Source organism: Glycine max, chromosome 18 (genome assembly GCF_000004515.6).
Source record: "Glycine max cultivar Williams 82 chromosome 18, Glycine_max_v4.0, whole genome shotgun sequence".
Lineage (NCBI taxonomy): Eukaryota > Viridiplantae > Streptophyta > Magnoliopsida > Fabales > Fabaceae > Glycine > Glycine max.
Window position 1 is genome coordinate 5,539,391 of NC_038254.2, and position 17,656 is coordinate 5,557,046.

Sequence of the window (17,656 nt, forward strand, 5' to 3'; positions counted from 1 at the left end):
CCAAAAAGATAGACCCGAGGGCCTGCCATGAAAGAAAGAAACAAAAAACGCAATAAACCATAGGGAAACAAAACGCATAGAAAAATGTGGAAGAAGACAAAGCAAGAACAATAATAATAATGCAAGTTTTGTGTTGGTTGGCAAATTTGTTCTTACCTGATGGACTCAAGTGTGGGAAGCTGAGGGACGCTGAAGTGTGGGAGTTGACTCAACGCTACATCAAAGCCTTCAACCCAATTGATGTTTTGGGGGCTTCTCGTTGTTAGTGTCCTCCCAGATGGCGTTAGGGCAGGGGTGCCCCAAAAGTATGTCACTGGGCAGCCACTGCATGCACCTTCTTTCACCTCAAAGGACAAAGAGAAGAGTTCTTTGGCCATCTCTTGAAGCTCATTCAAAAGGGTCAATGGAACCCCATGGTTGACCAAACGAAACAAACCCCAATCCTTGCAAGCTTCCTCCAACTTGTTGGTGTCATGGTCTAAGCATGAGAGATCTATGATGGGTATAGTATCCGGATCTTCTTGGGTCGGGTCTTTATAATCCGGGTCAGGGTTTGGTGGGGGTTGCTGCTGGTCTAGGTGGCGGAGAACCGGAGGGTAGGACTCTATGTTGTTCATGTTGTTGTTGTTGTTGTTGTTGGGAAGGTTGGATATATATAAGTCTATCATGTGTGTGGTGTGTTGTTCTAGAATAAGGTTGAGAAGTGAAAATATGTTGTGATTCAAACACTGGATGTCTGGATGAGATTGGTGGCTAATGGCTATGCCCTTAAACCATATAATATAATAAAAAGCTAGCTATGATAGAGAAATATATGATAGTGCCTCATTGTTTTTAACTTTTAACCTACACTTTATTTTTTTATTATTATATATGATTATTTTTAAAAAAAATGGGCAACACGCCTAATACTACAGGATGGGTGTCATGTTGCATGCGTTGTCAACAAAAGGATTTCTAGTAATATGCAACTTGGGGTGTAAAAAAAAAACGAACAGAATTAATCCAGAATCGAACCAAACCTCTTAAAAAAAATCAATCTGTTTTGAAGAAAAAACCAAAGTTGACTGCTCTGTAAAAACGGTTTGGTTAATCAAACTGTTTTTAAAAAAAAGTTTGGTTCAATCCATTTTTTTTATAAGGGTAAAAATAAATAATTGAACCGAACCGAAAATATCCGAACTGCTCCGAAAAAAAAAAATTGAACTGATCCTCCTTATAAAATAATGATTGGGTTAACTAAATCAGTTTTATAAATGGATCAAAAATAGATTAGTTCAAACTTTTAAAAAAATCCAAAATTTGCATAGTCCTATATGCAACACAAGTATAAAAGCACAAATAATTTTTCTCAGTAGCAACTATTTAATATATAGTAGCCCCTGAATATTAGGAAATCTTCTTAAAAAGAGTTTCTTAATATATAACTGAACAAATTTCAATAACTTAAAAAAAATTAAAAAGAAAAAAAAAACTGAACTCCTATCCATAATGGAAGTTAATTTATTTTCATATACTTTTCACCATGAAAAAGTTTACACTATATAATTTTTAAAATAATTATTACAAAAACAAATAATCTAATCATACATAATAATTAATTAGATAAATACAATACAATATATAATATATATATATAGTGTCCATTTATTAAACTAAATGTTTATTGTACATTGTGCTATCAAATTAGTCTATTGTTTTTATAAATAAAAAATAAAGCAAATTGAGTTGAGAAAACTTATTAAGAACATATATAAGTCTCAAAGACTTAAAAAAATAAATGTATTCGCATATCATCTATCAACAAAATATCAACATCCACAGCGGTATTCCATCAAATTAGTCTAGTATTTAAATAGTCAACAAGTTATCTACTACAAGATAATTGGATTAATAAATTATAAATTATGAAGAGTGTTTTGTTTTGAGTAGAAAATACAATGTGATTCTACACGATTCTGCAAGGGTTGGTTGGGGGACCAAAACTACATGCAACTCGACAAGTGTCCATGCGACCCCTCTGTGCAAAGGTCCAAACAAGAGGGGAGTTGTCCAGTGTTGGTCGTGGGGCCCACACTGCACGCAGGTCCCCCCTGCCCTTCCTCTTCCGTATTCCAAAGGGATGGTAAACAAATGAGCAAATCAGATGCTATCATGTATGTAGCAGCACCGACCCATGTGTTTCGATACCACTCCAACATGCACCTTCTTAGATGCATGGATTTATCTAAATCAACTTCAGTAAATACTTGCATCTATATGTAAATAAGTTGTTTAAGAATAACAAAAACTCAGACCATCTTTGTTGGTTAAAGAATTGCTTATTTTAAGATATTGTTACTTAGTTTAAAATGTTTGTTTATTCTAAAATTAATTTAGTTTTTTTTTATCTAAAGACACATATTAGGATTATAGTTAGTAAAATTAATTGAAAAATTAATTGAAAATTGAAAAATTAACTAAAATTTTTTAAGTTAATTTCTTAAATCATAACATTTAATAAAACTAGTTGAAAAATATAAAATAACATATTTAAAGAGGATAATAAGAAAATTAAATAAATATTTTTGAGAATAAAATAAAAATAAAATATAAAAAGCTAAAAGTTAAAAGTTATTGTTTCAAAAAATTTACTTTAAATAGAATTTCAAAAAATATTTAAAGCTACTAAAAATATTAGAAGCTACTTAAAAAATCTTATTTATTGAACAATTTTTTAACTAGTAAAAAGAATTAAAGATTAACTAAAATAATTTATTAAACAAAATCTAATTAGATAGATTTTGATGCTACTACTCGTATAAATATATCAATGTAAGGTTTTAAAATATCATCTATATAAGATAAATTGTTTAAGACAGAAAAAAAAACTTAGAGCATCTTTGAAAATTGTAAAACAAAATTTTTTATATTATCATCTAAGGTAAGTTGTTTAAGATAAAACTTAGATGTGGATATTAATTTATATAAGTATTTTTAGTGTATTTTTTTTCTATTTCTATTTTTTTAATCATAACATTAATGTTGAGTATTTATATTAATCTTTGTTTGATTAATTATCTTTAATAATATTTATCCTTCTAATTATTTATTTTTTCATTCAAGACTCCACCCTGATATCTTGCTTAAATAGATCGAACATAATTTTTCTTACACCATGTTACTTCCTTAAGTAATTCATGTTGATATTTAATGGAAAATTTTATTATATTAATTAGTGGGATAAAACTATTCTATTCAAAGAGCAACACTAAAATACCAATAAAATGAATCTAGATTTTGTCTATTTTTTTTAACTTTTACAATAATATTTTTAATTATTAGTTAACAGTTGATAATAATAATAGTAAAACTATATAAATTTCCAAACAAATGTTCTAACAGATCTAGATGGTAGTGGGGGCCATTGTATGTACAATATGGATTGGTCCCCAACCCTTCTCTTCCAAGGTGTTCAAAAAAATCAAAAGGGATGGTGAAGAAATGAACAAATCAGATGCTATATATCATATCAACGCCGCCCCATGTCATGTCTTTGGATATGCATGCACCTTCTTAGTTAAGGCATATGGATATGTGAAAAAGAATTTTGCTGCGAAAAAATGACCTCTTGAAGAATTTTACGCTATATGTAGGGGTGAAGTTAACGTTTGAGAACCAAGTTACGGCCAAAAAATGCATCGCAGTGTACTACTGCATGACATTATTATGTTTGTCTGTATAATCCAGTGCTTTTCTGTCTGATTAATTTTTATTTAAGTAAAAAGCACCAATGTTTTTTTTTCTTTTTTTGTCAGAAAGAATCTATGTTTATAAACTTGTTAAATTAACCAGCTGGAAGAACTAGGAAGGAGGGTGCTTTGTTCAACTGGCCGGTTCTACTCATTTTTAATCCTGTGGAACTAGGTTTTTAAACAGTGGTTAAATTGGTTGCTTATGATTTGTCTACATTTGTATAGGAATCTAGAGTTTGCTATATTATATATATTACTTCTGTTCCTCACTGTTGGTCTGTTGGTGTTGGATAAGGGTAAATGGGAAGGTGTGTTCATACAACAATTAGAAATTAAATTATTAACAGATAGTTGATTCTGGACTTATGGAGGAGTAAAAGTGTATATTAGTTATTCTTATTCTGCACAATGATACAATTGCATGTATATATACTAGTATATTATAAGTTTATAACACATTTAATTTTGATAAATCGCTTATTCTAGGCTGACTTGGTGAAAGGAGGTGTTGAAAAGTCTCACGTCATCTTTCCTGTTTTTTAGAGTCCAACTTATATATAGGTTAGACAACGTAACTTTTGAACTAGTTGATTTGATTTTAAGATATAATGTGTTTGGTAGAGTGAATAAAATAAAATAAAAATAAATTAAGATAAAAAATTTAAATTAAAATAAAGTATAAAAATATGAGTTTTATTTCATTTTATTATTGTTAATGCAGGTTTCACTCAATTTTATCTCTTTTTCACCTACATAAGAGAGGGTAAAACAAACCATGAAATGTGTAAATGCTGTGTAGTGCAGTTGGCCACTATTGACCTTGATCCTATTGAAACTAAGATTTTTGCCAAGTCATCCCTGGCCATAATGAGAGAAAAAGGGTCAAACACTTTCGCCAATTTCAAATTAAGAAACTTGTGCAATGCACATTTGTTCGAATCACATTATATTAATGAAGTTGGACTTGGAATGTGTGAAATTTGTGCGGTATAGAAATGGTTTCATGTGCTAATATATTCTCATTATATATTAATCAGGTTCTGGTTGTATGCAGCTATAAAATTTAAGTGCTTAATTTTTACCAATGATGATATGACTGATCATCTATTTCAACTTTTGGGAAATGATGTCTTTTTTCCCCCGAGTGGCAAGAAAGGCATCAGGTAAGAAAAGCTCTTTTTTGGAGAGAATAATTTTCTATCATATCTTTGTACTTAATTGCTATTCTAGTTTTATACATGACTTCAATTAAAATGCTTAAAATAAATTTCTATCATAATGTGTCATATTTTTTTTAATAATTATTTTGAAAGTTATATTTAAAATATTTTTTAATTAATTGATGATGAATAAATTTTCAGTCACAACATGAAATGAAAATTAAACTCTATGCATGCTACATAATCAATATTTTTTTATATTCCACATTACTGTATGTTTGTTTCTTATTTTTAAAAATTGCTTACTGGTTTTAAAAGCAGGAAAGCAAAAAGATTTGTTTGTTAAGATTAGTTTTTGAAAACTACTTCCAAATCTAATACATTTTTTTTCAGTTTTTAAGATTGGGTATGACCACAATATCTAGGCAGTTTTGACATTCAGCAAAAAAAAAAATCCAGGCAGTTTTGACTTTTTATTTTCAATTTTCTATTTTGTATGTTTTTCCTTATACTTTTAAGCTATGTTTGGATTGTGGTAGAGAATGAAATAAAAATGATGATAATGATATGATGTGATGGCATGAAATAAAAATGCCATTCTATTATTTGAGTATTTTATAATGAAATGAAACAGATTTTATTCTATTGTTTGAAAAAAAAAATGACAGAACACCACCAAATGATGCATGGGGTGGATCAACTAGCCAGGAGGATATTTGTAGTTTAGGAAAAAAAAGATAGAACAAATAATTTATTAATTACTTTTTAATTCTCGTTATTTTTATTTTAAATATATTTTTCTTAGGAGGATGATGATTAAGTTAAATTTACAACGATAAATTATAGTCATTTTAAAATCTAAAAGTTGTTATATCAAATGCATCCTAAATTATGTTCTATTTCTAAACAATGAAATAAAATGAATCACGATCTGTCTTCTTCCATTATGTTCTATTTCTATTTTTATATATCAAACAATGAAAGTACTTCTTCTATTCTATACCTTTTCATTCCACCATGCATCTACCGTCAATCTAAACATGGCCTTCATGTCTTCTTCCTTCCTTTCTTTTCTCTAAACATCAGCTCCTAAAAGTATTTATATAATGAGTAGTTTTGAAAAATTAGAGATAAAAGCACAATCAAGCAAAAACACAAGCAAACTAAGTATCTGCAATAAAATTAGCTGATTTTTTTATTTAACTTTTGCCAACGTATAGCATTACAGGTCTCTGCAAGAGAAAATTGTAAACAATGCTGAACAAGTGTTGAAATTCATGAACTACGTACAAAGAGCATGAATCGACTTCAAAATAATTGTTTTTAGCCGCCCCAAATTAAAATATTAATCGCCAGAAAATACAGTTTCTTTTTGTAATGTACAAAGAGCATGAATCAACTTCTTGAACAAAATTGTTTTAATTTAATAAGTCAATAAGCTTAACTTAACATCATATATGAGTTATTATTATAAACTCTTTTATATCTGTCTTTATTTTTATAAATAAAAAAATAAGTCATAGAAATTTGAAGTATGTAATTTCATAATAGATAAAAATAAGAAAATTGAATACCTTATATAATTGCTCATGATCCTTATTTGTTTATCCTCTCGATGCATAACTATAGTCTTATTAAATGAAGATCAAAAGAAAATTTTTGACGTTCATATCATAATAATTTTGACTTGAAAAGAATAACCTTGGTGGAACATACCAATAATATGTACTTAAAAAGTGTTGAAACCCATTAAAGCAGGGTAAGGTTTGCCAGCCATATATGAGTGATTCTGTAGTAAGAAAGCAAATTAAAAGCGATTTTCCTTGCACCCTTAGTGATGACACTTCTTAATCACTTTAGCTTCTCAGTTGAATATACTCTTTCTGCTTTAAATTATTGTAGATAATCGAATATATAGAATCGCCTTGAAGTTGAGACAAGATCAAGTAACTGCAACCTTATTCTAATCAGACAATATCATGACAACTATTTACTATTCCATGGCCAGAATATCACTATATCAGTAAAAGGCATAACCTGCGTTGGAAAGATGTACCATAAATTTTAGAATATGTTCTACGAGGTATGCCTTTGCCTTGTTGCCATTTAACCTTAATATATCATACCATATATTATAATTTATACACATTGATTAACGTTTCATATTAAGAAATATGACTCAAGCACTGCTTGTTATACAGCTTTTGTGCTTTCTCCGAAGCTACAAGTAGAACTGTTTCTCCTTCAATTCGTTTGTCTATTTCTACTATTCCACTATTATTGTCGTAAGCAATGTTGTATAGTCAAATGATCCACATGGAAATCACGGGAAGTGGTCATGTTATTCCGAATAAATCAAGGCATGGAATTAATTGGACTACAAGACCAAATTTAACAAACCATGTTATAGAGCAATTAATATTTGATATTTGATAAGTACAACTCAACAAATTGGAATTCATTGCCAACTAATTTTGTTCCCTTCCATTTAAATTCGTTTTAATAATTCTTTTAGCTGAATGTTTTGATTGGTGCAAAATTGTTGTGGTTCGCAAATCGCAAGTAGGAATTTTTCAGAATACAAGTTTCGGTTTAGTATTTAGTATTTTCTATTAAGATTCCATAAAATATGATAAAAAATAGGGAAAATAAATCTATAAAAGCGAGTCAAAAGACTTAACAAACCATTTTGAAAATTGGTTAAAGATCACAAATTAAACATGTAACAAAAGGGTTGCCGTTTTTATTCCTAAAATATTGAGATATAAGACCTAAAAGAGTTTTTAGATCTCTTATTCTAGCAAGAAATACAATACAAAATATCTTTTAAATAGGAAGTTGAAAAGAACGACCAACAACGATAAATGATGTGATTCGTGAGACATTGTTGACAATAGATCAACAATAATAATGGAAACAACAGAGGATTAGAGTTGAAACTTTTTTATTGGAAAATATAGTGAATTATTTTTAATGAATTCTTCTTTTTAATCATTTCTTTTGTCATAAAATTTGAATCTAAAACCTTTCTTACAAGAATAGATCTTTATACCTACACCATCATAATATTAGGTTATGTTTCAAAAGTTATTTCAACTAATTACAATTTTTTTTATTAGTTAAAAAATTATTTGACTATTTGATAAAGAATTTTTTTAATAATTTTTAATATTTTTTGAAATGCTATTTAATTGAGGTAATGTTTTTTAAACTACTTTTTTATATTTTATTTCCTTTTTTATCTTTAAAATATTTATTAAATTTTCTTATTATACCCTTTTAAATAAAACATTTTTATTATGTATTTTTTTTTACTCAATCACCTTATACTTCAAAAAATTGACAAAAACAAATGTTCCATTTAATTATTTTATTTCTCTATTATTTTTTGAATAATTTTACATTAGATAATTTATTTTAATTATTACACTAATTAACATAATAAAAGTATAATATATGCGTAAGTGTATTTTTTTATCACTTTAAATTGTTTTAAATTTGATTAAAAATATTTTAAGATATAATATTAGATTAATAGTAGAATACATAATATGAAAAAAATGTAATTGTTGAAACAAAAAATGTAAAATAAATTGATTTACCTGTAAATAAAAATTACAAGAGTTTAAAATTAATTAAAATAAATAAATTATAGTTCTATTAAACACTTATATAATTTAATAAGTTAACTTAATAACTTTCAACTATCAACTATAAACTAACTTTTCTATTTCTAGTTAATTTTTTAACTAGCTAGTTTCACCAAACATAATTTTAGTAAAGGAAACTTTGAAAATGAAAATAAATTAACCACTCAAAACAAACTAAAAAAAGTAAAAAAATATGCTTATTTTGTCAAGAAAGGTTGGTCTAATAAGGATGGAATCTAGGTGTCTGTGAGGACTTTGTTAATGAATAATATATATAAGTACCTTTATAAATACTATTTGAACCTTGAGGGCTGAGACATTCCTTGATCCCAATGAACTTTTAAAACCCAATTGACCTACACTTCTTTTTTTTTTTTTGTAAAAAGAGAGAGATGCTCATTTTGGTTCAAATTTCACTAGACATTGATTTTATGAAATTTAATACCTAAATTGAATGTCTTAAGTTTGACATAATTTAAATTTGAACTGATTTAGTGACCATAACTAACCTAAATTTGTAGGTTCAATTAGTTTGAATTTATCAAATTTGTAAGTTGATTCTACATATCCATAATTGGTTATAAGATTTTCTTTTTATATATAAATGATAGTAGTAAAATATACTTCTAATAAAAAATATGATTAAAATAAGTCGAATTGAGTTAAATTCCTTTCAATTAACACTTGACAATAATAACTTCAATTCCAACTTGATTTAGATTTGAAATTAGCCATTATTATTTTTTAAAAAAAAATTAGGTTCCATTCAATTTAAGTTTACAAAGTATTTGCATCAACTCACAAGTTTAAATTAGACAACCAAGAGTCAAAATAAAGTAATTAACAAAAATGTCATAATACATATTCATATATTTACATACTTTATATATGCATATTTTAGACATGTATATCTGTATATAATAAGCTAGTTCATGAACAAAATTAATCAAATTAAATAATATTTTATTCAAGTTCTACTCATTCAATCAATGAGGTTAATTTTAAGTTTTACTTCAACTTTTTTTAGTTAACATCTCTCAATATATTAAATCAGAGACTAATTTCATTCATAATATAGGACTATTGTTGGCTTAACAAAATTTTGTACACAGAAAAAATTAAATACAAATTTTTCTACTATACAAATCATTCTTCACATATACAAATCATTCTCCAGATATGAATCAACCTAATGAATAACCTCGTTTAATTTATGAGTCGATGAAGTTTATTATTGAATCTTTAATTAATTTTGCTTTCTCTAGGACTTCTTTATATATTTACTGTTGATGGATTGAATCCCATCTTATACCAAACAAAATTCCATCTTATACCAATAAGAAGGCGTTTGCTTGAAGCTTTACTTTTATATATTCCCGAATGAAACATTCCTACGTTTTATTTTATGTATGAAAAAATATTCCTGCATAAAATTTATTCCTAGGAATATTTTTTTTAAGGTTATTCTCATGTTTTGACTTTCATCAATCAAGTTGGGACAGTTGCATTCCCAATTCCACCGTACAGGAATAAATTTTTTCCTATTAAACCCCAATCGTACCCACCTCTGCAATTGCATTCTTTTGGAATTTAAACAATAAAGCATCGACTATTTTTGAATAGATTAAAATAGAAAACGATATAATCTACCAAACGATATACATTCCCAATTGATCGAATCCTTTTAGTTTTTCACGAAGAAAATAGCACAAAGCCTTTGAATTAGTTAGTGAATAATATTTTAGGCAACGATGGCCGTTTGGCTGGGGAAGTGAAAGAAATCAATAGGCAAGAAGGCATGGTAGGAAGGCATAAATGTATCATAGAGTGAATATACAGTTAATTAAGTTAAATATTCAGACGAAGAATTTTGTCATTTATAATAATTATATTTCATTTAACAAAATTGTTTTTTTTTAAATACTTTTAATCTCTAAAAAGATGTGAGTGAAAGAGGTTATCACAATGCAATTGATATCAATAATTTCTCATATGATAGCTATCCATTACTTCCTTTTTAGGAATTCATGACAATTTGACTTGAAAATTGCTTTCAACTACATCCCATATTAAGGCTTTGCTTCTGACTTTTACTTCTTCCAAATTGATTATGGTTATAAGACACCTTAGGTCTATTTGTGTTGGACCCTAATAAGTCATTTAAAAAATGAATCAATCAATCATTATATCTTATATTTGTATCCTTGAGTCCCTTATCGAAATGTCTTTTGCCTCCTATTCCAAAACCAAGTTACTTTATGAGGCATTTAGTTATCAATCAATAGGTGTCAAATTCTAGATGTTGAATATTGGTAATTAATAATCACCTATCAATTAAGCATTAATTTAATGTTTAAATATCTTTCTTGGTAATATGTTACTTTTTGTTTTAATATTTGTATTTCTTTTTAGCCTTTACAAATATCTTATATGTTGTTTTTAATTAGTCCTTGAAAATATAACACTTCTAATTTTAGTCTTTAAAAATATGGCATTTTTTTATTTAAGTTACTAATAATTTCATCACGATAACATAACACAATTTTTATTACATCATCAAGTAATGATGTGATCATTTGTTCATATCATTTTTTGTTTCGTATTTATAGTAATTGCTTATTATGTATATCATTATAAAAATATTAAACTAAGTAAAAATTTGATAGCATTGTAACATCTTGTTCCAAAACATAATCTTAAGCAACATGCAAATTATTGTCCTATTAAATAATCATTTCTTTACGTAAAAATAATTATTTTATTAAACATTGAAAAGACAATAAAATAAAAAACATTTTTAGAGAAAAATAAATATTTTGTTTGCTATAAATCACATTTATTCTTCACAAAAGAGATATGGAATTTTGTTCAAGCTAGATACTTGAACTCAAAATCTTTGATTAAAATAAAATAATCTTATATAAGTTAATTCTCATGCATTATGGTTGAAGAAAAAATGAAAATAATAATGATACGTATATAATATGAGAACTGAAAATCAAAATGATACAAATTATTATTATTGATATCTTTAATATTATTTTTGTTTATTTGATTAAATACTCAATGAACTACAATATAATGGATGCTTTTTTAAAAAAAATTTATTACTAATCAATTATATTTTGTATAAGCTTTATAATTTGATTGTGAAATTCTCAATAGTGAAAAAAATTGATTTTTAACATAAATTTGAATATATTGAGTAGAAAATTATGAGTATACACCATCTATAATTTAATATAACTAATACAATATAAATTATTATTTATACCTTATACTTCGAAGAAAAGTGATATATATATATGATATATATATATATATATATATATATATATATATATATATATATATATATATATATATTATTTTTAGTTTAATGTAATTTTTGTCTCTAATATAAGTTGAAACAAATTTAAATCACTTTAATCTAATCAAGGTAATTTAAAAAATATTTTTTTCATAACTTATTTGTTATGTTAAATTTCTTAATTTAGGGGCATAATGAATATAATTAAGATTTTTAAAAACCTTTTAACCATAAAAAATCCTGTGAATTTTAAAAGATTTTGTGAGAATGTAACGACTTCAATACTTTTTTAAAAAGTTTTTTGTTATTTAGATTTTGTAGTTTAGATTTTAATGGATCTATAAAACATGAATTCATATAATTTGGAAGGACTTTATGACTTTGCAAGATTTTAAAGGACTTCATGAATTTTTAGAACATTCAAAATGATAAGAGTCTATTAAAAAATTTATAATATGAACATTCTTTTTTTCACTCATAAAATCCAACGAACCTTCAACATCATTAATTTTTCCATGAAAATAAATACGTGAGTCACACATGATCATTTTTTATCTTATTTGATTCAACTTTTGAACACAATAAATTTTATTTAATTAACAATTGAAGCTAGTAAATTAGGTTTTCGTAATCGTATTTTCACAACAAATGATTCTTTTTAAGGCAAAACAAATAAGAGTGCTGGTTATCAAAACAAAAAACAAAAATCATAAGTCATGAGAGAAGACACACTCAAGGACAAATAGATCATGAGAAATACAATATTTCTAGTTGAGTTCCAAATTTGTATAATAACCACTTCTATGAACAATTAAGTTGTAACAGAGGAGATGAATGTCAGATAACTCGACCTACCATTATCAAAAATGACAAGTTTACCTCTCAGTGTTAAAGTAAACCCTCATTTAAGTATATATATCATTAGATTTATATTAATAATGAAAAGTTAAATAAGCCACAAGAAGTGTGATAAATAATTACATATACAAAAAGATAGAGCCCTCACAAGCAAAATGTTTATGTGCCCATAATATGTAGTAAATGATTGTATTTATATTTTAATAATAATAAAAAGTTGTTATGAAGAAACAAGAGAAAGGAGAAGCAACTTGTACATAAGAGTGGTAAAAACATGGGGTTATTGAATATTATCAGAATATTGAAGGTTATAAATTGTTGTATATAAATGTCTATATTGTCTTTAAGGAAAGAAGAAGGAATTATGAGAAACAAGAGGAAAAAAAAAAGAATCAAGTCTCAAGAGTATTTATGAGATTGTCTAATATATATTTTTTATTGAAAAATCAAATTAAAATCATCAAAATTTATACTAACAAAGAATCCATCAAAATCTTTATATTTTTTAATATTGGAGAACTTTTTTTAAGTTGTAAAAAATCTTAATTAAATACTATTAGATTTCATTATACTCCTAACAAAATCTTAATAATTTTAATTAAATACAACAAAACTTATTCATGTCATTTAAAAGTCTTGATTGAATACATCATATCAACACTGTTTTTATAATTTTTTTAAAAATCCTTCAAAATCCTAATTCAATATACCTCCTATTTATTTTGATAATATATATATATATATATATATATATATATATATATATATATATATATATATATATATATATAATTGTATGAGACTTGTAATTTGATTGTGATGTTTTGACTATTATTAAATACTACAGGGCCCATTTTTTTCACCAAATAATCACTTTTCTTTTAAACGAATTATGTGATTGTTAAAACTTTTTGAAAATAATCGGAAGTTGAAAATAGTTAGAAATCTGATTATAGTCGTAAGCTATTTAAAACAACTTATAATAAAATCAATTACTTCTTAAAAAAGTGGGTTTTCTAATTATAAAAAGCTTGATTTTATTTTTTTAAATCTCTAAAAAATAATCACTAGATTATTCTGTCTATAATCACTGTTTTTTTTGTACATCCCTCAATATTTTTTTATATATGAATCACTGATTTTTTAATCTTAAACAAATTGACACATAATTAGATAACAATAATTCGACGAAAAGAAAAGATAACAATAATTAATTATTTTAAAAATGGAATGGTTGAATTTTCAACGCACACATATATAAATTAATGTTGCCATAACATCTGTATTTAAGGTAAATAAATAATTACTCTAAAAAAAGTTACAGTAATAATTTATTATCATTATAATTCATATTTACCATAAATAACTATAAAATCATAATAATAAACAAAAATTACTTTAACTGTAAAAAAATTCATAAAATCTAGAAATTGATTATAATATTATATAAAATGAAAATTTATTTAAAATTTTGTGATTTAATTGATTGGTTTAATTGGAATGTGCAATTATTATAGTCACCTTTATTACTATTACTATGATTAATATAATTATATAGTTTTATGAATTAAAAAAATAAAAAGTGATAAAATTTGTTGCAATAAAAAAATAATATGGTACTATGACATGAAAAAATATTATTCTAAAATAATATAATTGATTAATATAAAACATTATGTTATTTTAAATCCAATTAAAACACAAGAAAACCCTTCAATTCACGTTTTTTAACGACCAGTACAAAAAATAATGAGAATAGTGTTGTTTTCATGATTTTCTGTATAATGTTTTAAAAATAATATAATATTTTTAATTATGAATAAACAGGATATATTTTTTCAAAATAAAAAAAATCTGAATTAACACTCTTCTGTAAAATATCCAGATTAGTGAGAGGCCAAAGTAATCGAACTAGCTAGGTACGACATTCGTGGTTGTTAAAATTATCACTAATCTAGATCTTTAATCATATAACTTTTTTTTTTGTTAGGGCTAATAATATAAACACATAAATTTAATATCAGAATTTTCAGTTAATTAGAAAATTATCATGTGTTTCGACATGGACAAAAATCTTTTGATGTGTTGGGCTTGGACTTGGACTTGGACTTGGGCCTTTTTTGGTTCTGGATTGTTCAGTGAAGTTCCATTTCCTTCTCCGCTCCATTCTTCTCCCTCCCTTGCTTCTTTCTCTTTCGCTTCCACCGTAACACAACCCTCGTTGTTCCGTGTTCTGGCGAAGCGACACCGTTTTACACTTCCTCTTCTCGGCACAGGTTAGCTTCTCAATTGTTGTGATTTTCTTCTCCGCACTTTTTTTTCAATTTTTTTTTTATCTTTAGCTTTTATCGTTTGCTGAATAGTACATAGGAAGAAAGAAAACGTAACCCTAGAATCGGTCCAGTATTGATCAGTTTCTTGGAATGTGATTTTAATTGAGATTTGTAGGAAAATTTTTATGGCAATCCTTGGCATTTTGGATAACTTATTAGTAGCATTGATGGGTGGTATTCTCATGTTCTATGTAAAACCCTGAAGTAATTTGAACTTGATGTTTGTATATTGCTGTTATTGTTATTGTACTCAAAAGGAAAAGATACCTTGTATGTTTTACCTGATACAAAAAAAATAGAATACCAATTTCTCTCAGAGTTGGTTATCTGCATCCTTAAAAACTAGGAAATTCCATTTTAATTATTACTATTTACTAGTATCTATGATCTTAACCAAAGTCCTATTATATAGGACTTAGAGTTCAGAAACACTTTTTATTCTTTCAAACCCCCACCCCCCTTCCAAAGTTCTTATTGGACAGTCCTCTGGCGAGAATGTTTACCACTTGCTCTTCTGTGAGGACATAGGGCATGCATATCTGTCCATTTTTCTTTCTTGTAAAATTTTTATCTACTTCCAATTGATTCATTCCATCATAGAGAACAGGATTGTGAGCTATGGAGGTTGCTGACCTTTTGTCACTGTAGAGCTTTCATTCCATCACAGCCATTTTCCAATTCGGAGGTAGAGCTTTTCTTGGCATCAAACAGATTGGAAATTCTAGGGCAAAATCTTTATGGTTACTTGACAGATTTTTGTAGGACATATATTTTGAAATGGAATAAGGAGCACAAGTCCTAACTCTTTCCTAAGGCCTATAGGAGTGTTATTTTACTGAAGTCAATTTAGGGGCACAATCTCTATTGACTATTGTTATTTTCATATCAATTTGTCTCAGTAAAATATTGAAATTCATATTATGTCCTTTTGATACTTGTCTATCAACTGTTATGTCCTGCACCACATGATATCTCTATTCTTATTACCTTGATGTGTTCATTTCTGTTTCTGTTTTCTATCAACTGTTATTTCTGTTTTCTTAAGTTAACTTTCTTTTATGGAATATAGTGCATCATTATATTTGTCAGAATGATTGGTCAGGATCCCATATAAGTCTATGTCAGGTTTTATCAGATGATAATGGTCCTTATTTATGCTGAATCACTTGTCAAGATAAATATTGAATGTTTGCTTTCTCTTTTCCAGCTATAGATAGTAGTTCAACATAATCTCAGTGTCCTGGACTGGGCTTCTGACATTTCAATTCTACCAGTGAGTTCTACAATTAGCAATGATAGTGAATTTCTGAAGATTATGAAGACTTGAATCTCTTACATCATGTTTCTATGCATCTATCCCTTGCATGTCATAATTTCTTAGAATGATTGAGTGAATATATGTTGAGTCATTGAGTGACTTAAGACTGAGAACAGCTATTAGCAAATAGCAAGTTTAATTGTTATATATCAAGTACAGCAAAAAATAAATTGCTGGATATCTGGAGTTGATATGTGAATAATATTGGATAGCTTCCTTTGTATACCTAATAAGTTATTAAGTATACAATGAAGCTATCCAATATTTGTTGTGTAATTTTGTGCTATAACTTGATTTGATAGAATCACTGGTTTACTGTGATAGGAACTGGAATTCTCTATAGAAGTTATAGTAAAATTCAGAGGACGGACCTCTGTTTTTAGTATTAAAATGTAGAAAAAGAAAATGTCAGAAAAGGTGCCCTTCCTCCATCATCCCTATCTTTCCCTTAATCCTTGCGTCTAACTGTTTCCCCTTCCCTCGCCACCACTAGCAAGGTTTTTACAACCAAAATCTCTCGCCTGCCTTTTACTCATATTTCCCAGTTCCCACATGGCCTAGCATGAGTGCCTAACATACTGATTTACTTTATATTTTGTTCAACTTTCAAATGTAGACAGTACTTACTAGTTATATATGTATGTTCAGAATCTAGCAGGTTGTTGAAAATATGGCCAAGCATCATCCTGATTTGATTATGTGCCGGAAGCAGCCAGGGATTGCCATTGGACGACTGTGCGAGAAATGTGATGGCAAGTGTGTGATATGTGACTCTTATGTGCGTCCTTGTACACTTGTCCGAGTTTGTGATGAATGCAACTACGGATCATTTCAGGGTCGATGTGTCATATGCGGAGGAGTTGGAATATCTGATGCCTACTACTGCAAGGAATGCACACAGCAGGAGAAAGATAGAGATGGTTGCCCCAAAATTGTTAACTTAGGGAGTGCCAAGACTGATTTATTTTATGAACGCAAAAAGTATGGTTTTAAGAAGAGATGATGAAGGTAGAATACTGAGGCATTTGTATTTCTCTAAAACTTTTTTGTACGTGTATTGTTTGGATATAAGAACCATAGGATGTGAAACCTTGAGCTCGTAAACTTTTTTATGGTACAATTATGATATAAATGCTTGACTAGTTTGCTACTGATCAAAGAATTAGCCAATAGCCATTATGGAATTATCAACTTGAACTATAATGACAACATCGATTGGTAATCGTAGCTGGTTTTGGATTATTACAACGAATGGCCGTTAACATTGAAATTTGGCTAGCATTTGTGCTTGTT

At 27.3% G+C, this 17,656-nt stretch overlaps 2 protein-coding genes across 4 annotated transcripts in view; one reads left to right on the forward strand and one right to left on the reverse strand.

The window, feature by feature from the left end:
- Positions 1–836, reverse strand: part of LOC100819244 (gibberellin 2-beta-dioxygenase 8) — a 17,204-nt gene extending 16,368 nt beyond the window's left edge. Inside the window, exon 1 of the mRNA XM_003551211.5 lies at positions 157–836. Coding sequence (XP_003551259.1) covers positions 157–668 — 512 coding nt within the window. The 5' untranslated portion in view covers positions 669–836. The remainder of the gene's footprint in view (positions 1–156) is intronic.
- A 13,995-nt stretch (positions 837–14,831) lies between these two features.
- On the forward strand, positions 14,832–17,522 carry LOC100777021 (PHD finger-like domain-containing protein 5A). 3 transcript variants are annotated; one of them, XM_006602024.4, is made up of 3 exons: positions 14,848–14,988; positions 15,653–15,730; positions 17,012–17,522. In XM_006602024.4, exon 3 carries the CDS (start codon positions 17,034–17,036, stop codon positions 17,364–17,366), a length of 333 nt encoding a protein of 110 aa, XP_006602087.1. In that variant the 5' UTR covers positions 14,848–14,988; positions 15,653–15,730; positions 17,012–17,033; the 3' UTR covers positions 17,367–17,522. The 3 variants fall into 3 exon arrangements, with proteins under 3 accessions (XP_003551262.1, XP_006602087.1, XP_006602088.1); XM_006602025.4 differs by having other exon boundaries at positions 14,877–14,988; positions 15,646–15,730; XM_003551214.3 differs by lacking the exon at positions 15,653–15,730 and having other exon boundaries at positions 14,832–14,988.
- The last annotated feature ends 134 nt before the right edge of the window (positions 17,523–17,656 follow it).